Here is a 22,741-nt window from a genome sequence, read left to right as displayed (position 1 = left end):
ATTTATATTTCTCCCCGCCAACTTGGAAAGAAGTCCATGGTCATTCCCTTGGAAGGTATGAATCTTACACCAAGTCTTTGAGAAGCTGAAGGACCACAGGTCACGGCTTAATTAAGATGAGACTTAAGTAATAATGGTGAAGAGCTCCTGGAAGCAAGAAGACTAATTAATGAGGGAGACACCTACATACCTGGCTTTGGAGTTTCACTTGCTTATTTAGGGAGAAATCTGCCTGATGGTGGGAGTGTCAAATAGTTTTCTCAGCTCTAATAAGTTATAGTTCATGGAATCACAGAATATCTGTGATGGGAAGGAATTGGTTGGATGGATGCAGCCAGAGAGTTGTGGTCAACAGCTCAATGTCTAGGTGCTACACCTGGACTGGGGCAATCCCAGACATGAGTATAGAGTAGAAGAACTCATTGGGAGAAGCCCTGCAGAGAAGGACTTGGGGGTTCTCGTGGACAAAAAGCTGGAGAAGAGCTGGCAATGTGCAATTGCAGTGCAGAAGGCCAACAGCACCCTGGGAAACATGAAAAACAGTGTGGCCAGCAGAGCGAGGGAGGGAATTCTGCTGCTCTGTTCCACCCTGGTGAGGCCCCACCTGGAGTGCTTCATCCAGCTCTCAGGTCTTCAACGCAGAGAAGACAGGGACCTGTTGAAGCAAGTCCAGTGGAGGGCCATGAAGACGGTCAGAGGGCTTGAACATGTCTCCTGTGAAGACACACTAAGAGTGTTGGGGCTGTTCAGGCTGAAGAAGAGAAGGCTCCAGGGAGACCTCATTGCAGCCTTCCAGCGCTTAAAGACGGCTTATAAAAATGAGGGAGGGTGACTTTACATGGACAGATAGTGATAGCGCAAGGGGAAACAGTTTTAAATTAAAAGAGGAAATATCCAGATTACATATTAGGAAGAAATTCTTTACTGTGAGGGTTCAACAGGCTGCACAGAGAAGTTCTGGATTTCCTGTCCCTGGAAGTGTTCAAGGCCAGGTTGGGCCCTGAGCAACCTCATCTAATGGGTAGCATCCTTGACCACAGCAGAGGTCTTTAATGTCCCTTCCAACCCAAACCTTTCTATGATTCTGTGGCCTCTGGAGGCCATGTTCTCCAATCCCCCTAACCAAAGTGAGTACCTAGAGCAGATTGTCCAGGCCTGAGTCCAGACGAGTTTTGAATTCTTCCAAGGATGGACACTACACAACCTCCCTGTGTAACCTGTGCTGGTGCTTGGTCACCTTCACAGTGAAGAAATGTTTCCTGATGTTCAGAGGGAACTTTCCATGTTTCAGTTTGTGCCCATCACCTCTGGTCCTGCCACTGGGCCCCTGAAAAAAAGAGCCTAGCTTGTCCTTTCACCCTCCCTTCACACATTGAAGGCCTTGTCAAGGCTTCAATAATCTCAGTTCCCTCAGCCTTTCTTCACAGAAAGATTGTCCCACGTGTAAGAGACGGTCCAAAACTTCCCTCATTTGTCTCACGACCATCGCAAGAACAGGGACTAAGACCCGGAAGACCCCAAGGGACTTTGTACAGGGGTTCTGGCCTGGTTGAGGTGGATGCTTGCCAAGTGGTTGTTTGCAGGTGTGCTTGCTGCGCTGCCACGGTACATTGCTTTTGTTCCTGCTGGTGAGCAGGGACTTGTGAAGAGCGGCTTGTTCTGTACCTTACACCTGCTTCCCAAAGCAATGGGTCTCATCACAGTGGCCTAGGAATTTCCCCACCTCTTGGCCAACTGCCCCTTGCTTTCAAACAGACTATAAAAGTGACTTTCTAAGTTACTTTCTCTGAGAGATGTCCCCACGGAAGAGACCACCGGTTACCCCATCTCATCCATTGGTAGCTATAACCCCCCTTCCTTCTCTCACTCTCTCCTTTCTCCCTCTCCTTTATCGCATAACCCCTGTTGGCACTAAAATAAAGGTGCTTTATTGCTGTTATGATTTAAACTGAAATCCCTTGGTGTCCTTTTTGCACTCTGAGATCAAAGGAACCTCTCATGACTCCCGCTTGTGTTAGTGGATCGTGACACCATGCTACTAATCATCTTAGTTGTTTTATTTTTTTTTCTTAGTCCCTCTAGTTGTAATTAAAAACAGATGTATTAATACTTTCAAAGTTCTTCTGTTAGCTTTTCATTAATCACAGAGTTTTCAGGTGCTGATGTGAGCAGTTTGAAACCTGTGCTGCTGACAGACTTGCAGATTGCAAAGCTTACCTTTAATGTGTGAACGTCCAACACAGGCTAATTAATCGAATCATCGACACTTCACAACCTTCATTCATATGTAGCAGAGGATATTGCATGCATGCATTTAGGGCCTGACAAGAACTTTAGCAGGAGCAGTGATGAGCTCTCTGTGGTGTTCCTACTCCAGCAGTGAGAATGGTATTCAAAACCCTGTCTGTAGAAATTCCACAAGACTGACATGCCAGCAAAAGTAAACTAGCCTTGTTACGATGTCAGTTTTGTTTTCACCTTCCCAGAGATGTATCAGGTTTTTAATTTTTTGTTGCCTCTGTAAGCTTTTTATGTCCTGTTTTAATTCCTTTCCTTATTAAACTCCTTACTCTAAAGAAAGCCCATGCAAACTGCCTTTTTAAAGTGAAGAGTATTTAGAAAACATAGCAGAATCCACTCACTGTGTGTTCTCCCCAAGCCTGCAAGGCATTTGAGACAATATACAAAAAGTATATTTTTGTAACTCTGAGTCTTGCTGAATAGTCCACATATGAGTAACTTAGTAAGATAAAACTGCTGGCAAGTAATAAGAGAAAGAAACTGGATTAATATTGTGTAAGGATATTCATGTGACAGTCATGTGGTCTGTTACACTTTCTTGTCCAGTTAGTTGCTTTCTTTTAGAAATATTCACAAGTTTCTTGTTCAGGGCTGCTGTCTGAGCTACGAAAATGCCTGGGACTGTTTTTAGTAGATGGAATCTCAGATCATTCATATACAGAGTAAGTTTTTCACTTTTGTATGTGTCTTGTGATAGGCTGTTAAACATTGCAGTGCATTTGTTCTTCATTGCATAGTAACAGGAGCAGAAATAAAGTTGCATCAGTTCGATGCTAAATATTTGTGAAGCAAAACCCAAGCATTGGTAAGAAATTGTGGCGTTGATATACCTAAGAAAAACCACTATTTTAATTTTTTCTTACTGATATCTTGCAATATTTAAGTTGCTAAATATAAGCAATTCTAGTAATTTCTTTTTCACTGTCAGCCTTAATTCTGAGTTACATGTTCTAGGGCATAGGTGTTGGCACCATGTATCTGTAAGCAAAAGCTGCTCTGGTTTTTTTTGGCAGAAGCAATGAAGAATTTAGCAGCTTGGATCTACAAATTATATTTGCAGGAGAGCCCATAAAACACATTTATTTGTATCACCAGGCAATTTATACAGATTGAACCCATATATTTTGATTAAAAGAAGATTGTTTTCACACAAATTGTCCCACTTGGGTAAGGACCATGAAGGAAGACAAATCAGTTCCTGTAGACTGTGACAGTGTTTTCAACTCCCGTGGATTTTAAACATCTGCCATTTTTTAGGGTGGCTGAAGGAAACGTTTTCAAGCAACTTAGACCACTGGCAGAAACGAGACAGCAAATAATGTACCCCTAATGATAACATCACTGAGCTTGCAAAAGAACATTTGAACTTATCTTAAGTCACAGCTTTTTCAGGTGGAAGTTTGGGATTCTTGAGAAGCTAGGGACCATTTTTGAGGGTCTGTGATAGCATACCCAAGCCCTTTTTGCTTTTCATTCTCCTTTCTGCAGATAGATAGTAATATATCTGTGGCCATCTGCAGCTAATTAGAACATGAAGGGGCTCCTGAAGGACCACCTTTTTCACTGTCTTACCTTAACACCTGCTCAGATCAACTATGAAAGTCCTCAGGGAGCTGTAAAACTTCACTGTGGATTTTTTTACTGAGTCAGATGCTTCTCTTTTCAAACTTTGAAAGGTTCACAGAACTTGTTCACTGAACTGGCTTATTCAACATGCATTTTGCCACATGTGGTTGTGCACGCCTCTCTGCCTGTTTCAGGAAGCAAGGAAGAGTGCTATTCAGATGAAAATCCAAGTTGTTGCACATGGAGCTAGGATGAAGCAGGATTTGCATTCTATGCTCGTGTCTGGCTCCTTGGCACTGATTAGGACAGAGAAAGGAGCCAGAAACTGCCTGTGGAGCAGGACAGAAGGGAGTAGGAGGAGACTGTTCGGCTAGTCCAGGCATGAGAGTTGTGGATACTGTGCCTCATCACCTCCTCTGACTGATTTCTATTCCAAGGATGAAGAAGGCTTGAAAGGTTGGTGATTTTCCCACGAAGTAGATTCAATCAAAGATGCTCTTTCAGGGGACGAACCAGGGCTGCTTAAAAAGTACTTCCCTGCTGCACTACCTTTTCTTTCAATAAGCAGAGGTACCAGGAGGGAATGGTAGATGAATCAAGCCTGAATTTCCATGGCTAACATCTATGCTTTCCAGGAATTGAGAACAGTTAATAAATCTCAGATGGTTGCTCAGCAACTCCCAGGGTTGGTACCTTCTTTTATGCTGAGCTGCGGAATGCATTGGTTTTGGCTAAATGTGTCCTTGGAAGAAACATTCTTTGCCTAGAGAACAGACTGATGTGACCTCTGGAAATGAGAGTATTGCCCAGAGCTGAATAAACTCAGTTTCAGAATTAGAAAGCTTTTTTGTGTTTTCCTTTCCTCACAGCTTCAGGCTCCAAGGAACTCTTTCTTCAGGAGTCAGATGTCTCAGTTTCCCCTGTGTCCTCATGCAATAAATGAATGCTGTTTTGACTGTGAGTTTGAGTTGTGATAAGCCAGTGTGTATGTCACAGGAAGCAGCCTGAGACAAAGTCTGCATTTGAAACCAGGATTTTAACTGTGTATTTCAATTTAGGTGTTAAATATTTCAGATAAAAATACTTGTAAGTATTTTTTAAATAGTAAAGAGGTTTACTCTGTGTTGCCATTTCCTTTAGATGCTTTTCAAAGCAACTGTTTGTATGGAAGAGATTGCATAAAATTAGCAGCAGTTTCCTGTATTGATAGTTTCATCCCTGACTGTTGCTTTAGTTCTGACATTTGTACCTGAATTCTTATTAAATTAGTGTAGGCTGCCAGTGTTACATTATTCAATAGGGAATTATTATTACGTATTCCAGCAGAAAAAAAACCAAACAAACATAAAATCAAAAGAACAACGACAGCAAATATCTTTTCATTTTTATTTTTTATTTCTCAGCTCCTTTAAGGCTCTACAGTGAATCAGTATGTCTCTATCCAGGCAAGTTCTACTTACTTGCATGGTCACTTGAAGTATTTTTTTTCCACTGATAGAAACTGGCAGCTCCGTGCCTTTGGCTCTTGCCTGAGAGTTAACTGTAAGTTTATGTGAGATATTAAACTCAGACAGGGATAGTTCTTAGCTCTGGATAGCAAATAATTGACAGGATTTTTGTAGAAATGCAAGTTAGCTAAAAAGCAGCTTGTGTACATTAGTTTTGATCTCTGACAACTGGAAACAGAAGAGCCTCTACTCCATGTTCTCAGCAGAAGTTCCCCTCCTCGCTTCTTACCTGCTGTGGCAGAACAGGTCAGCAGAGAGCTGGCACATCTTCTTCCCTCGCTAATTTGGGAAGAAAAATGCACCTAAGGGCAGCACTGTATTTTGAGGCCCTGGCTGCCGCCTCTCGTGTCCCTTCTGTCCCACCATGAGTGTGGTGATGCTGAGCTCAGAGGCGGTGAGCAGTGCTGTGGTTTGTTCACTCTTGGAAGAACAGTAGCCTTCTCTTGGCAGCACGTGGCACAGTCCAAAAGGGCAGGAGGTGGAAGGCAGGTGAGAAGGGCCCTCATGCTAGCCTAGCAGGGCTGTACCTGAGCTCTGTGACACAGAGTCACCTCAGAGATTGTGCTCTCTGCAAGAGTGAGACCACAGACAGGGCTCTAACACTGTCTTGCCTTTTTCTGCCCTGTAACTGCAACCAGTCCACAGGGAGAGCAGGGAAAAAGGAACTAAAAGAACTAAACAAAAAGTGGAAACTCCTCTTCCCAGACAGTTTGCCTGGACCACCGAGAAAGCAGACAGTACTTTGTGCAAGGCACTGTGTTGGAGGAATCCAGGTGCTGTGGTGAGGAGTGCAGCTTTCAAGCTTACTTAGGGATTTGGGAGTTCCTGGAAACTCCTCTTGGTGTGTATGTAGGTGGTTCCTGCCAGTCTGAGATAGACAAATCATTCAAATCATTGTTAAAAGAAACGGAATTTGGTCTTGCCTTTACATATCTAGCCTGCCCTAACAAAGGCAGTATGTTTGTGTTTTAGATGTGGCATCTGTAATGAAAACACAAGCTACTGTTCTGTCTTTTTTTTCTTGATTTCAGAGGCAGAGCAGTTGACTGGCCATAGAACCTGAAATACAAGCTTAAATCAGACTTATCAGTTTCTGTTTGGTTTTTTTTTTTTTTTTTGGGTGTTGGTTTTATTTTTTTGTTTGTTTGCTTGTTTTGGTGTGGGTTTTTTTTGTATACTTTACAAATATGATGTACTTCATGCTTTTTACATAATCCCAGGTGCCTCATCATATTAGTTTGCCTGCTACAGTAGGGAAAATGGCTGTTTACTTTGGGGAAAAAAAAAAAATTAAAATCAGTTCTCTTATTAACTTAAATCACAATTCAGAGACGTATCACTTTATATAATGAAAGTAAATGCTACAACAAATACTGAGAAATTTACAAATTTTAAGCAGAAGCAACACTAATTAGTTTTTATTTCTAAATGTCGACAGCAAATGTTAGTTCACAAGTAATAGCTCTTTCTGTTTTCTCAAATTAGCCTTTTAAAATAGTTACCTTGATGATATTACTCATTGTCAAGTTGTATTTTAAATATTGGAGTTAAAATGGGTAAAATGCTAGTCCCTTTTCTTTGCATGGAATTCTAAAAAGCTTTTGCAGAGACTTCACAAAACAAAACCAGCTTTGAGCAAGAGCAAGTCATGGGCAAGATCAGCAATCTAAGTTGGAAACACTGAAGTAAAAATACTGGGTTTATTGTGGTACTGCCTGACAAGTTCTGCCAGCCTTCTTAAACTGCTTGGTGCGTAAGCAGTACTGGAAATCTTGACTCCAATTAATTCATGCAGATTGCAATTGTTCTTTGCACTTAAACCTTGACCCAAAAGGTGTGCCTTTTTGTGTGATAATGAGATCAGTCTCGTGGTTCCCAGGTCTTGAAAAAAAAAATTCCGCAGTATAAACAGATAACAAAAATTATCATAATGAAACCAACACTTCTAAAAGCAGACAAAGTACCAAGTCCATGCAATTTGCTATCATACAAAAAGCTGTGGAATGAAAAAGATCAGTACTCATTTTGGGGCCCTGTTACAAACAAGGTGCTTTGTTGAGTTTTGCTGGTTTCGAGCAAACAAACCTTTTTTAAATATTTGGAGAAGATTGAGTCTGCTTCCTGAAAAACTGAAGCCAAAGTCTGAGCCGATTTGATTTGAAATTAGGTCATCAACTCTTAAGCAATTTTAAGCATAGCAGGTAGGAATTTGTTTTCTTTTATTTCAGATTTCTGCAGTTTCCTTTTTTCCTTGTAATGTAAGAAATAATGATCATACTTCTTCATCTGTTAAAAGAAATAGCTATACCATTTATGCTATAGAAACACTTGTGTATCCAGTTACTGCCAGTTTTCTTACAACTGTGGCCAAAGAGTTCCTTCTGATTTTGTGGCTCAAAAGTGAAAATGTAGGTAAAGAGAGAGTTTTGTTGCTTCTTCAATAAAAATGAGGTACGGCCTTTTTTTGTGTGTGTGCAGTAAGAAGTATGTCAGTTGGGAAAATAAAAGATATAGTTCTGTACCATGAATAAAACTGAGCTTCCACTGAACTTTCAGGTGTGACTGATTCGTGGGGGAAATGGGAGTTGCTTAGTATGACTAAAAAATTATTGTGGAGCAAGCACAGGGATTTGTTTGTAGAAAAAGTGGATACCTTTACTAACTACTTCTCTTTTGGCTTAAAGAGGGCCCTGACAGAGGAGAAACAGTTGTTTCACACAAGGGCTGAGTGTTTCCCAGTTCACTCTCAAGCAATGTTTAAACCATTTGTTGATACCTGTGAGCTGCCAGCTCTGTTGTTTGTGATATTACTATGAGTTTTGCAATACTTTACTTTCCCCCTCCTCTCTCTTTTATTTTTTTTTTAAATAAATGCTTCTCCTCCTGCAGTTCTGTTGTACGTGTTAAAACCAAATACAATCTAATTCTGCTAAGATTAGGAAAGGGAGGAGGAATTCAAACATTTTAGCTGACTGCATCCTGAAGACAAATCAGGAATAACTCAAAATACTCTCAAATATGAAATGACTTGTGGTTTAGCCTCGTATCATTGTTCGTATGCCTCATATTTTGGCGATGATTGTATTTTGTGATGATTCTATGATGGTATTTGGAGGTTTAAAATTATGTCTGAAGAGGAGAGTAAGAAAATTATTAACATTCAAAGGCAGACTGGATTTCTGTGGTGATGTATTAATACCAATACATCCCTCTTTGCACTGACACGAAGTGCACATAAATGAAGTGATTCCTCTTGTCTGCCTGATGCCTTGTTGCCTTAAGAGTAAGGCTAACTTTTCTGTTGCATTAAGAGGAAGGAGATTTGGCACAAAATAACCCTCCTTTGGTCCAGCTGGATCTCAGGTACCACAGGGACTTGGGACAGCTGAGTGGTAGCCAATTCAGCTCTGCAAGTCCAGGTATGCTCAATAAGAACCATCGCAGTTACAGATGCACAAACAGTACAATTCACTGTAAATCTGGTTGTGCCCAAAGAGCTTTTGCAGCCAGATCTGAAGTCTGGTAGCATACAGTAACTCTTAGGGCCAAGTACAAAACAATGCCATTTATTGAGCAACAGAAATGCTGGTTGTTACTGGACTGCTGGTGATAAATACACCACCTGAGAAGCATGTGTGAATACACAAAATATGAATTATACAGCTAGTGACAAATACATTAAATTGCTAGATGGCTGTATAGGGCTAAAGTATGATCACAAATACACAAATTTCTAAATTTCCCAATGAAGCACTCAGCATAGTTGAGTGTTTGAGTCCTATTTCTTAGTCATTCACAAAGGTGAAGTCTCCTTTAGCCTTCTGCCTCACTTAAGCTGTATCTATATTGTTCTCTTTGAGAGACGGGAAAAAGTGAAAAGTTAAAGGTGAGGTCATTCCACATTTGAGTGTAGTTTGAGAGACTGCAGTCATTCATGTAAAGCATATACAGGTTTTAATCTGTTAGCATGTGTAGAGGAATGAAAAGTAATATGTAGTTTGAGTTAGTTAAGCAAAGGTCAGTTTTTGCTCACAATTTGGGTCATTCCTGTGGCTTAGTTCCTGTTAGCTTCACTGTCTTAAACAGGGCAAGGCCACACCACCTCTGTGCTGTTCCACCCTTTGTTTCATGCCTGTCTTAGAGTGATACATCAAGCTCCTTCAGTGTTTCTGCTCTGAACGTGTGCAGCACTTTGTTCCTGGTGAACTGCAGCCAACGCATGTACTCCTTCCCACCGAACTTTGTTTTTCATTCTTTTTCCCCACACAGATTAAAGAAATATGACCCTCTAACCTCCCAGTCCCCTTTTTTTTTTTTTTCTCAACCCAAGCATCTCACATTTCAAGGCATTTTAAGACTATTTAAGATACTTTCTTTGGTCATGGAAGCAGAAGGATTAGACACAGGCCAGAATAACCTATAAAGCCAAGGGTGAATGTACCTTGGAAATAAAATTTATATGTGAACGCACTGTTCTTGTGTGTTTATATTGTAGTCTGATAATGAGGGAAATACAAAGGGCAAAACCCATGTTTGATCAGCTTTGAGCCTTGAAATCAAAGGGATTTAATTTTCTTTAATGTCCTGTGTTTTCTGATATGAAAATGCAAACACAGTTGCTGGACACTAGCAGAAAGATGCAAAGGCAGCAGGCATCTTTTCTATTTGTTCTCTGAATTTCTTACTACCAAGGCAGAATGACTCCTCCTGGTGAAAATCCTAAGCTCTGCAAAATCCTGCCTTAAACCAGATGGTACTGTTATCAGACGAGAAGGGCAATATTGCCTTTCCTATTTCAGCCTTAAGTAAAATGCTCACCCTCAGTCTACAGCTGACACAATTAGCTTAGACTCTAAAGGGAAAATTAATTGAGACAGTATGGAGAAAATAACTTGGAAACCAATAGCAGTCTGTTGGAGTGCAGTAGCAGCAGCAGACGATTGCAGAGGTTAATTCCAAGCATCTGCCTCACTTCCCTGGCAGACGTTGCCAGCCTTGAGGTGCCAATACTGGATCCCTTCCTGAAGTGTCTCCTGAATCATAAGAGAGTTGTGCAGCGATTGAGGTGGGGCAGAACCTCTGATCTTTCAGTCTCATGTATTTATGTAAGTAGGAATTACTTAGCTTTAAAATATTCTCAGTGGTTTCTGCTTTGTGGCTGGCGTCTGTTCTCCAAGAGCTGCTTGAGACTCTGTCAGCTGCACAGGTTTCTTTTGCCACTGCTCTGCTCTGGCCCACAGCTAAAACAGGTATTTAAAGTGGTTAAAATATATCTTATGTCCCTTTTGTCTGAAAAGCTATAGCAAGCTTTTTTTCTCCAGCCAAATCCTTCTTTTTAATGTGGATAAATATCTTGTAAACTGAATGTGCTCAAAGCACAACTTCATGTGTTTCTTGTCTATCTCCAAATCAATATTCAGGACTCTGCTGAAAGCAAAGGACTGTGGGTCACTAAACAAGAATTTTTTTCCATTGCTGTTAGAAACAAACAGAATTTTATCTTAGGGTTCTTCAAAAGTTGGGGGGGAAAAAAGGGTGACTGAAGGGAATTGGAGAGAAGATTCTTATTCAGTATCTTGTTGTTCTGCCTTCTGTTATTCTATCTAAGCTGAGCTATGCTGGTAAACCTGAAATGAAGAAAAAACCCCAACAACCCTAAGTTGTTTTTACAGACTTTTTCATCACAGTATAGTTTTGAATATTAGTTACCTGCAGGAACATACTCAGTTTGGTTTGGTATTTTTAATAGCAAAGATACTGTCAGAAATGAGTGGATCAAATATGTGCTTTATTGATGGACAGAAACTGGAATTCCTGTTCCTTTAGAAAATCAAGAATTTGAAACTGCCATTATTTGGAATTAGAACTTTAGAGCTGAATTTCTGAATATCTTTGATTTGGGATGAGAGGCCTGTTTTGTTTTAGAATTATGAATATCAGTTTTTAACTTTTTATATGTATTTAGTATGTAGACTTATCTTTGGTATTTAAACATATTGTACTGAAATTTTTCACAGAATTTTATGATTTTCAATTTCTCATTTCAAAACCAATTAAAATCTGTAATTCCTGAAATTATTTCACCTTTAGCACAATTTGCTTTTTCAATAAATTTTTGAACTGAAGTGAGATGTGACTCTAATTTGTTTGATAAATGCAGAACAAACACAAGCACTTTAACCTTTGTAGTAATTCTCTTTAGAAGGGACATTTCTCAAAATGTTTTCAAAATAGCCCTTTTGTTTAAGGTTTAATATTAATTAATTAAACTTAATTAGCTTAATAGCTGTGGGGAAGTTATGATGGGGGACAAGCTAGGATGCTAATGTCCTGCATGGTGGCTTTCTGAACCACTCTCTATGTGACAGGGGTGTGAGGGGTGTACCTCTGCCTTTGGAAGTCAGATGAATCTGAATTTGTTCTGTCATTGTCTTTTGGTAAAGCTAGCTGATGGTAAAAAGGCATTATAGAAGTTATAAATATTATATTAATTCTTTTGTCAAGTGGAGTGTCTGTCATTTGTCTCACAGGTTTTAGTAATGTGACAGAGATATGTTGAGGTTTTGACACTGTGTGCTAACCTCTGCACAGGAGTAAATTTGTTAGTTTTTCCAACAAGTCCAAGAGATTCTGATTAAATTCAAAACAATTATTTTAAGGCTTGCATGTGCAGTGATGTAACTGCACAGGCAGGGAGGGTGGAAATTGCTAATAAATAAATAATAATATCTGTTGTATTTTTTAAATTTTATAAACACATAAATGTGACCCTGTACAGCACTGCTTTCAGAAATGCTCTGCACTACTGTGGACTTGAGAACTTAGCATAGGGCTGTGAATTTGCTGTGGGCAATCCCAGAAAAATATATTCAGGCTTGGCTCAAAGCACTTCTAGTGGTGGTACCTGTTGTGTGTCTGGCTGTCTAAATTAGATGTTCCTGTTGTTGCCCAGAGAATTTATGGAAAATATATTTTATGTCTTGCCTTTCTGGCACTAATTGCTCATTTATTTTTGTTTGGTTCATTGGTTTTTAGTAAAGCTTGCTGATGTTAAAGAGGCACATTTTAGAAAGTGTAAATATTGTACTCACTCTTTTGTTTTCCCTCTTGAAACAAAGAATGAATGTTCTTGTGTCCTGAATGAGTGAAAGACCTCTGGTCTAGGAGCCTTATCTAATTAGGTAATCGTGGGCATGTTTTCAATGTTAGAAGGGACTTAATTTTATCCAAGAAACCCCCGGTAATTTCACAGAAGGAGGAAATGGAGCAGCGTTTTCCCTGTGTAGGAGCTGTGATTGTGCACATGGCCACAAGGAGCTAATGCCTGTCTGTGTGGGCTGGTTACGCTCTGGCTGCTGCACACAGGTCATGTTTGAGCAGCTTGTGAAAGGCAGCCTTGGCCAAGCCTGCTGCACGCCGTGTGCAGAGATCAGCAGTGCCGAACGCAGTTTGGAAAGCACGAGGGATGCCAATTGGTGGGAAACATTTAAACTGGCAGGGAGAGCAGGTAGCTGAGTGCAGCCAGCAGCCTACATAAGGATCACAGGTTCCATCTGGGATTTTGTGATGAATGCCTAATAAGCGCATGGATTAGATGGGCAGAACTCTTCAAGCTGTTGTAAACGTAGCTGAAAGAAGCTTGCGGAACACCAAATAACTGCTCTTGTAAAACTTTCCTTTGGCGTTGCAATATTTAAAGTCCAGGAAAATAATGGAGAGAAAACTGGACAATAAAATGAAAAGGGAACTGTCCTACTTAGCTACTTTAAACGACAGAAACATATCCCTGGTGTCTATTCGTAAGCAGCAGGCAGCTTGTGATGTGCCCGAACTACTGATTATTGGTGAAAAGTCCAAGACGACATCTCCAGTAAAAGCAAGTAGTAACTTGCAGAAAGAAGAGAAACTTTTGCAGAGTTACTCCATGGGAATGACAGAAGTCAATACAGTTGAAAAACAGGTCAGTGAGCGCTGGTGTGTGTGTGTGTGTGTGTGTGTGTGTGTGTCTCTGTGCGTGCATGTTGGGAGGGACGTGGTGTTTCTGAACTGGTGGATTTAAAACAAAGCATGTTGGACATGGGTTGTATATTAAAGGAGGTTAAACCTTCTTTATCTAAATTGTCTTGATCCCCAGCATGGATGGCAGCCCCATAACAAGCATGCAAAGTCCTCTGGGGATCCTCTCAAAATAATCTTTGAAAAGAGATGTTAATGATGACTTATGCCATAGAAGCTAATGAGCATTGTTTCAGCTCCACCTCAAATAACACAGAGTGGTGATTCCTAGGGAAGGAACATAATAGTATTTCTCTTGAACTGCAATTGCTCCAGTAGTTTAACAGAAACTCATACTAGTTTGGAATAACAGAAACTGCAGAAACATTAAAAGGTTCTTATTGTAGGTAAGTAATTTATTTATATCTACTAAGTGGGTGCTAGTGAAGTTGTTGATAAATACATCTGTGTAACTTTTTTTTTAATTCAGTGTTGTATATAACTGTGATATTTTTGGAGATTAACTGCTGTGGTGAAGAGACTTACAAAGATCAATGCTGATAGAAACATGATGAGGTTTATTATTTTTAAAAGAGTTTTGCTGTTTAAAATATATGTACACTGCAGTAATGTAGTTTGGATCCATGAATATTGTGAATATATAAGGAAAATAAACTCTCAGAACAAAGCTCAGTTGGTTTGGAGCATGGTACTAATAATGCCAAAGTTGTAGGTTTGATTCCTGCATGAGTCATTTGCTGAAGAGTTGGACTTGATGATCCCTGTGGGTCCCTTCCAGCTCAGAATGTTCCGTGATTCTGTGTTTTCATGTTCTTTGAAACTATGTGTACTTAGAATGGCTCAAATAGTGTCAGGCTGGAATTAAATAACAGCCAGAAGACACCAAATATATCTGAAAGCTTTTTCTGCCTCGAGTTACTTCTTGTATTATAAATGCTTGCTAGAAAACAATCATGACATAAATGACTTTGTTCTACCAAAGGATCTCTTCTCTGTATTCAGTTCATAGATCCCTATATATGTTACTTGTACTGGTGCTGTAAGGAACATCACAAAGAGGTTTACCTTGTTTTAATTCGAAATTAGAAACATTTAGTTTACAGCAAGCCTTTCCCCTTTCCCATAAACCAAACTTGGTTTACACAGCTCCCTTTAATTTAAAAGTGCCTGTTAAGGTCTCTGAGGTTAGGCGTCATTTTAGTAAGACTGGCTGCAACTGCCTAAATCTTTCCCTATCCTCTGTTCCTCTGTACTGTTAGAGAAGCCTAATCCCAGATGGGGAATAGCAGTCCCTTGGCAGAAGAATCAGTAGAATTAACTTAGTATTTTGGAAACAAAAGCCTTATAAAGGCTGCTTTGTAGTAATATTCTCATTGAATCTTGACATTGAAGTTTAGAAGGTTCTTTCCCTCATTTAAGACTCAGGAACTGTTTGAAAAATATCAAATTGTGTTGCAAGTAGTTACTGAATATAGTAGCTACTGACATTTGTTAATCTTTGTTTGGGAGAGGAGAGGAGAAAGAACAACCAGTTATGATCTAATACATTTAAACAATATGCTCTAACGAGATACACTGAAAAATGTTGAGAAGGATGAGGAGTGAATTTGTGGCTACTCTGTGTGACAGAGTGCTGCTGTTACAGGCACAAAATTGAAGACTCGTGACCTTTGATGTTTTTGTGGCTACTCTGCCCTCATTTTGTTGTTCACTGTCTGCCTATAATAAACTGGGAAACATCTCAAGCATTTAATTATTAGTGTGTGGCTTTTCAGTTGTGTGCTGCTGCCGCCTGAGTCCACAGCCATGAATCAGGCAGTTGTGAAAGAAGGAAGTAGGGAAGGTAAAACACAGATAATTCTTTGGGCAGTTGTGTGCTCAAAGGTAAGAGGGCAATTTCAGCCCACAGGGGTACAGGGAAAAGAGCAGCCCAAAACTTCAGGACATAGTGAATGAGAGGTTCAGTGACCTCCAGTGTTTGTGGATGAGCAGGCAGGGAGAGGCAGAGGGGGAGGTGCTGAGTGTGCCGGGCCCCATCTCCTCTCTAGCTGATTGCCTGGCATCACTTTGAGGAGCCTGGTGCTTGAGTTTTAGGATGTGAAAGTTGCCATCCCTGCAGGCCAGGCAGAGGAGGGCAGGAGAGCAGTGCCAGCCAATGTTGTTGTTGGAGCAGACATGACACAAAGCAGATCCTTAAGAAAAGTTATCCAAGTTTTTTTATTGTGCTCATACATAGCATTTTTACACCCTTCTGACCCCATAGAGCACCCCATCCCCTTGGCCATCATCACACCACCCTCAAGTCCATTGGTGGAAGCACTGTTTTGAGAAAGCATCCCCAAAAATCCAAAATCCAGATAGATCCTGTTTTTCATGGTGGTTTTTGCAGCTCAGATGTTCTTTGTTTTCTTCTACCTTTATCTTCTTTCTCTTCTTCTCACTGACACGCAGGAATTCTGCTGGCTTCTTTCTGTCGACTCTTTTGCTTCACCCACTGTGAGCCCTCTCCACAAGCCAAGGCAGGAGAGCTGTGCTGGATGAACAGAGAGGAGCAATTCTGTGCTGGATCTTGGTGTGGGTGGTGCTCAGGGAACTGTGGAGTGCACCTCTCACAACCTCAGCCTTGTGCTGCAGAGACCAGGAGCATTATACTGGCATTTTGGAGGTGGCTGCATCTCTTGGGAAGGGAAAAACGTAGAGGGATGGCTTTCCTCAGGTGACAGGCCACCCCACCAAGTGACCATGAAACACAGCAATGGCGGCAGCATGGGGACTCAGCCATGGGTGGCTGGTGGCTGGGCTGTGAGGCCAAGGAAGGCACAAACCTTATGGAGTTCACAGCCGTGGTGTTGCATCCATTCTCAAGACATGGCTCACCATGTGGGAGGATCTTACCCAGTGCTGTGGTTTCCTTGTCTTTGGGGTTTTTTCTGAGTCCAGTTGTTTTTCTCAGATTTATTATGTATCCCTTCACTGCTTGAACTCTCAGCCTTTGCATATTTGAATGGGAATATCCAGAAGAAGGAGCCTGTTTTGGGGGACCACAGGTCAGCATGATGCTGGCCCTCTAAGGGCAGCCCTCAATGGGGTGGGTTTTCTCCACCAGCCATACAGACCATGGGCAAGGACTACCTTTCCCAAATGGACCAGCCATGAAATGGATGCTATGATGCCAAGAGCTCTGTGCCAAACCAGGCCTCGAGACTTGGTGCTTCTAATCCAGCAGCATCTCCCTGCATATTCCTGTTGGATGATCTTCCTGCTGGCTGGAGCCATTCAGAAAGGAGAGCATGAGCCTCTGCATCTTCCAGCAGTTCCCAAGCCCTGCTTTGCCCCAGAACAGGCATGAGTGCTACAGCTCCTGTCAGGGACATCAAGGGCTGTTCAATGTGCCTTGTTTCTTGCTTTGAAATCCTCATACTAGGACTAGGGCTTCAGATGCCACACTTCTGCACATTTGCTACTCATCTTGGGTCTGGTTCAGAGCTTCTCCTGTAGATGCAAGTGTTTTCCAGCCAGTTCTGATGCTTTCTTTAAAGCTCCCTCCATCTGCTTCTGATTCTGAGTCTATGATTTCTCAAATCATTGACACAATTTCTCAAATTTCTTCCTTTTTTTTTTGTTTCTTTGTATTGTTCCTATGAGCTTCAAAACTTCTTTGTGTCAGGGTTTTTAGCTTTCAGAGTAGAGACTCGCTGTGCTATGTGCTTTAAATTCCAATTTTTACATGCAGAACAAAGGAGGGAAAGAATTGTCATCATTTCATGTGTAATTATTTGCATATTATTCACATAGATACTGTAAAAACATGCATGAGACTGGTAGAGCAAGCAGAAATCTGGTGGAAATCTGCTCTTAAAAGTGAGCCATTCTCCTTTGGTGTGAGAGACAAAAGTGTAATTACAGCCAGTTCTTTCACACCTTCCCTTCTGGATGTAGAGTTAGGTGCATTTCCATTATTTTGTTCATATTTCTCTCTGGGCAGAAAAAAAGCAGAATGTACTCAGTCTCAATGCCTGAGACTCCCAAGCACCTTTTTGGGCATTTTTGCCATTTTGGTGGTGACTGCTTCTCTAGTCCTCTTGCAATAGTATTTCTGAATTACTGTACAGCCTCACAGATGCCATTTGATGAGTGGGTGTTAGCTGGTATCAATAAACCCTTTTCTGAGACCCAGCATGTGCCCAAGAAAAACTATGGACACATTTCTGTATGCCTCATCTTTGTGTCCGTACATGAATCTGCTGTTTTCCTCTTGTCTGGTATAGAAGCACCCTTCTTGCAAATACACACATAGATGCATTTCTGCCTATTCTGTTTTTGGGTTTTTTTTGAAGCTGTTAAAAACAATGCTAAAGGTTTTGTAAATACTTAATTTGTACCTGTGCACATTTCTTGGTTTTGAGGGGAGATTCTTCAATGTTTCGGCACTTGTGTGTGGTTTTTTTTTTTAAGGGAAAGAAGCTTTTTAATTTTCTTATATCTACATCCCCTCTCTATTTTTTCCTTGCTATTTAAAAATTTGTGTGAAAGGATTTTTCTCCTGCAGAGCATAAGCATCAGGTATCAAAGTATCAAACAAACCATTTTTTGCCGATTCTTCTGAATGCTGGGATAGCTTTTTATGCAAAACAAAAAGCAGTGGCCAAGTTTTGAAGTTTCTGTGGCTTACAATGCATTGAAATAGTGGAATCAGTCCTTGCTTTTATGTTTTTCAAAAGACTGGATAACGAGAAATACTCTCTAATCTTTTTACACGATTAATTTGAATGGCTTTTATGTCACGGGGTACCTAGGAAAACTGAGACAATTAGTGAACATGGGGGTGGAGGGAACACAGTGGAGGACATAAGGCCTGTGATGGTTCCTGAGTTCCATCTGCAAGGGGTGGCCAGACAGGCAGTGAAGCAGAGAGTGGAAGATGCTCATCTCCTCATTCTGTTTCACCAAAAGATGCAGAAAGCAAAATACCTTTGTCCTATGAGCCAAAGTACATGCACAGGGTGAGCTTCTGTAATTGTCACACAGATTTCATCAGGTTTTTGGTAAGAGCAGGCCACTGTGAGCAGTGTCCTTGGGGAACTGGGGACAGGGAAGAGGGGGTATGGACAATACTCACGTAACACTTCTTGAGGCAGAATTTACAATAAATGTGAGTTTGAGTTTAGGCTGCATCTGAAATGTGGTGGTTGGGAGACTGTTTTCAGATGTGATTTTTTTCCCCATATGCAAGGACAGGTTATTATTTCAAATTGTGGGAAGTTATAACAATAGGAGGACACAAGAATGGGGGTGTTTGTCTTGGTTGTCTTTGCGTGGTGCTTAAACAGAACACCACATTTGCAGGGAAGTTTTGTTCTGAGAAGAGGTTCTGGTGGCACATTTCCATGTATGTTGGCAATTTCACAAACTTAAGGGAAGGGAAGTGCAAGGAGAGCAGTGTCCTGGGTGCTGCCAGGCCTATGGGAGGAGGAGGCAAAAGGGGATGCCAGGATAAAATATTCCTCTGACTCTTCTTCCAAAGCATCCCTGGAGTGCAGCCATGAGGCCGAGCAGAAGGGGAGGGAGCAGGAGGGAGAGTTTGCTCTGAGGATAATTGAGGGGCTGCACCATAATCTTGAAGAGTTGAAATTGCTCATTCCTCTTCTTGTTCTAACAAATACAGTATGGAAAAGGTTGAAAGCAAATTTCTTGTCTTAAATTTTTGCTGTTTTGGTTGTGACCCCAGACCTCATTATTCCCAAGCTGTCTAAGCGTAAAACAAAATCAAGTTAATGAATTTTGAATACTGCATCAAATGAACTGGATGCAGTCTAGTGTTACTAAGCAGTCTAAATGCTTCTCATCCATGCTGTGGTATTGAGAAGGGAGTTTTCTCGTGGGTTACAGGAACAGGATCTGCAGTACTGAAGCTGATCCAGTGGGCCCTTCTCCAGGCTCTCCCTGCAGGAATGCCCAGCATCAGGTGTTTTATTGGATGTCAGAGTGGCCAAGGCTTTGCAGGCAAGAGAACAGATTAATCCTAGTAGTTTTCATCTAGATCTATTTAAAGTTGCTTTAAATCATGGGCATGAATTTTCATGTTCTTTCCATGAAATCTGACAATCTTGGACTTGTCCCTGCCCTTTTCAATCTTGATTATCACATGGCTCCAGCAATTTCAGATAGAGTCTGTGCCCTCAATAATTGTTCTGTGAGAAGCATTGACACTTTTTTTAAAAAAAATATTTATTTTCAGTTAAATTGAGTGTGTTCATCTTTCCAGTATTGCAAAGCCCATGATCTGACTGAGAAACAGTTCACTTCTGGCTGGCCTGTTTCAGTACAGGCCATCCTGAAAATCAGTGTTGGATCAAATCAGTGAGTTACTGTAGCACAATTTAGTCTTAGGTGCCTCACAAGTAGGTAAATAAAATTAAACCATAGTGAAAATATCTGCTTACGCTTCTGTGTCTTTCAAGGTCTTTGTTAGATACAGATTTCAAGTTAAAAGGGTTATATATTAAATGCAGAGAACCCAGGCCTTTGTGTGCATGCATATAGCTCTTCTGATATCATGCAGCTGACCCTCCCTGCATCAACTTGTTTCAGGCTTCTGGAAACATAGTGATTCTGTTTTCTTGGGCTTTTTTGGTTTTTTTTTGGTTTGGTTTGAACTCCTCCTGGGAAGTAGCAGGCTGGCCAAACTGGGCCAGTTTATGACCTTTTTGGAGAGGCAGTCAGCACACTGTGACCCACTGAGCCAGTGACAGTGTGCTCTAAAGAGCAGCTCAGGCTGTGTGATGGACATGCGCTGTGGCTGCTGAGAACTGAAGTTTTAAATTACTTGATTGGGGTAGGAATACTGAGTCAATTCTGCTTTTATATCCCTAGTCAGTATTTTCTAAATTGCTGCTCAAGAGACTGTCAGAAGCCTGATTCATCATCATGGGCATAACTCACTGATAATAAATATTCAAAGTGTAAAATAACATTGTAAAGGGGTTTGGCCATCTTGGCTAACTTGAGAGCACTTCTAGTATGTGCTTGTGAAGCACATATGAAGCATATGTGCATATGAAGATTGTTGTTGCTTTTACAGGGCTGAAGATACAAGCATTTATTTTTACTTTTCCACTTTCTCCTTAGGCTTTGCCCAGCATTGATTCTCCTCCTGGTTGTGAGCTGAAGCCTACAATGAAACATAATTTTGCATTTGACAACATGGGCTATGAGGAGAGCTCTGAAACCATGCCCTCCCCACCTACCCAAGAGAATACTGTGGTAGTCAACATCGTGGGAATGACTTGCCAATCATGTGTGCAGTCAATAGAAGGCCGAATTTCCAAGGTGAAGGGCATTTTGAGAATTAAAGTCTCCCTTGAGCAGAACAATGCTGCTATCAAGTATCTACAGTCAGAAATAAGTCCTGAACAGATTTGCCAGGAAATTCTGGATATGGGCTTTGATGCCAACATAGCAGAAGAGAAGTTGACAACAGCCACTGTAAATTTGCCGAGCTTGAAAGAAGCAGTAGTTAAACTTCGGGTAGAGGGCATGACATGCCAGTCCTGTGTCACCACCATTGAAGGAAAGATTAGAAAACTGCACGGTGTAACAAAAATCAAGTTGTCACTTGATAACCAAGAAGCAACTATTGCTTACCATCCTTACATCATTCAGCCAGATGACCTCAAGAGCCACATCAGTGACCTGGGGTATGACTGCACCATTAAAAGTAAATCAGCTCCTTTGAAGCTGGGTGCCCTTGACCTCCAGCGCTTGCAGAATGCAAACCCCAGGGAGACACCTGCAAGTCTCGAGAGTGATGGGCTGGACCCGCTGGTCACCGAGATGGGTAGCACAGCAACAGTGACAGTACAGATAGAGGGCATGCACTGCAAGTCCTGTGTAAGGAACATCGAAGGAAATATATCAGATCTTCCTGGAATAACAAGTATTAAAGTGTCTTTGGAGCATAAATGTGCTGTGGTACAATATAGCCCAGATTTAATCACCCTGTCAGCTTTGCTGCAAGCTATTGAATCCCTTCCACCTGGAAACTTTAAAGTAAGCCTCCTTAATGGCTCAGAAGCAAATAAAGCAGCACATCCCTCAGGTACTTTCACATACAATGCCATCAGACAGCCACCACAAGGCACGATGGTTGTTATTAAGATTGATGGCATGACCTGCAATTCCTGTGTACAGGCCATAGAAGGGGCCATAGCACGGAGGCAAGGAGTGCAGGATGTAGCAGTTTCTCTGGCTGGTGGTACTGGGACCATACACTATGATCCAGCTGTCACTAGTGGAGAAGAGTTAAGAGCTGCCATAGAAGACATGGGATTTGATGCCTCTGTGCTGACAGGTAACTTTTTTCTTCTGCGGGTCGCGTGCCAAGGTGGGTCTCGCAACGTTGGCATTGAGATTCCTTTCTGGAGAGAAACTCTTAAAGCATCACATTGACATTGCCTCTTCCTAATGCCTGGCCTGATCTGACCTCCCTTAGCAAGGGATAGCGGTTCCAGCTGTAAAGCACCTTGTTTCAACCCTCAGTGACTGCAGTTACAGCGCTGAGGTAGAAAGCCTTTCATATAGCTCATTCCCTTACCCCCTGAATAGGTGTCCTCCTATGTCCACAGGCTGCTGTAAGTACCAAACCACCTATCAAACCAAATGTTTACATTTATGTTCCAGAATACTAAAACATACAAACTTAATGAGGTATCTTTCATTTAAAACTGCTTTTAATCTAGCTAAAACCACTTGTTAGTGTCTTTAGCCTTTTACATTTATTTCTTGAGTATTTTTACCTGTCTTACTTCACTAAACCTTGCTTTAAGCAATGTAAGTGGCAAAATGCAGGTACTCTTTGGTGGGAACATCTGCTTTTACATGCCAGCTACAGCAGTGTATGCATTTTGTACATGCGTTCAATGTTTAAAAAATTGTTTTGATGCACAATCTTCTCTTTTGCAAATTTTGAATGTGGCAATTTTTGCCTGCTTCAACTAAACATATTTGCTTTGAAATACTGATGTAGTTTACCTGAAATTAATTAGTTTGATCCCAGAAAAACACACCCTATTCACTTCTCTCATGGGCCCAATCCCTCTGAATCTGTGATACTACTACAAATGGGGAAGAGCCTGTATGTGATTATAATTTAATTTAATTATAATTTGTTTGGTTTATAATTTGTACGTAGGAGACCTACTCCATCTGGGAAAGGAGGGAATCCCCTGTGTTTAACATGTTTGGAAGCAGCTTCTGCTCCTTTATACAAACCTCTGCCCAAGGGAGGTAGTTTGTGAACACAGCTGGAGCTGTTGTGTGTCTGTTCAATACCTGGCAAAGAATAGAAATGT

General features: G+C 41.1%; 1 protein-coding gene across 5 annotated transcripts in view; it reads left to right on the top strand.

Annotated features, from left to right (window-relative positions):
• The first annotated feature begins 7,489 nt into the window (after positions 1-7,489).
• Positions 7,490-22,741, top strand: part of ATP7B (ATPase copper transporting beta) — a 36,866-nt gene continuing 21,614 nt past the window's right edge. For 3 of the 5 annotated variants that reach the window (XR_015284669.1, XM_086881398.1, XM_023945691.2), the window contains exons 1-2: positions 12,759-13,335; positions 20,520-21,741. Coding sequence is in view for 4 of the 5 variants with exons in the window: in XM_086881398.1 (XP_086737524.1) it covers positions 13,087-13,335; positions 20,520-21,741 (1,471 nt within the window). In the remaining variant the exon portion in view is untranslated. Of the gene's footprint in view, positions 7,577-12,758; positions 13,336-13,409; positions 13,778-20,519; positions 21,742-22,741 lie in introns of those variants that run through there. The other 2 variants (XM_023945747.2, XM_086881399.1) reach the window with 2 other exon arrangements.

The sequence above is a fragment of the Cyanistes caeruleus genome, chromosome 3, assembly GCF_971803275.1.
Source record: "Cyanistes caeruleus chromosome 3, bCyaCae1.hap1.1, whole genome shotgun sequence".
Lineage (NCBI taxonomy): Eukaryota > Metazoa > Chordata > Aves > Passeriformes > Paridae > Cyanistes > Cyanistes caeruleus.
This window is presented reverse-complemented; position numbering and strand designations above follow the sequence as displayed.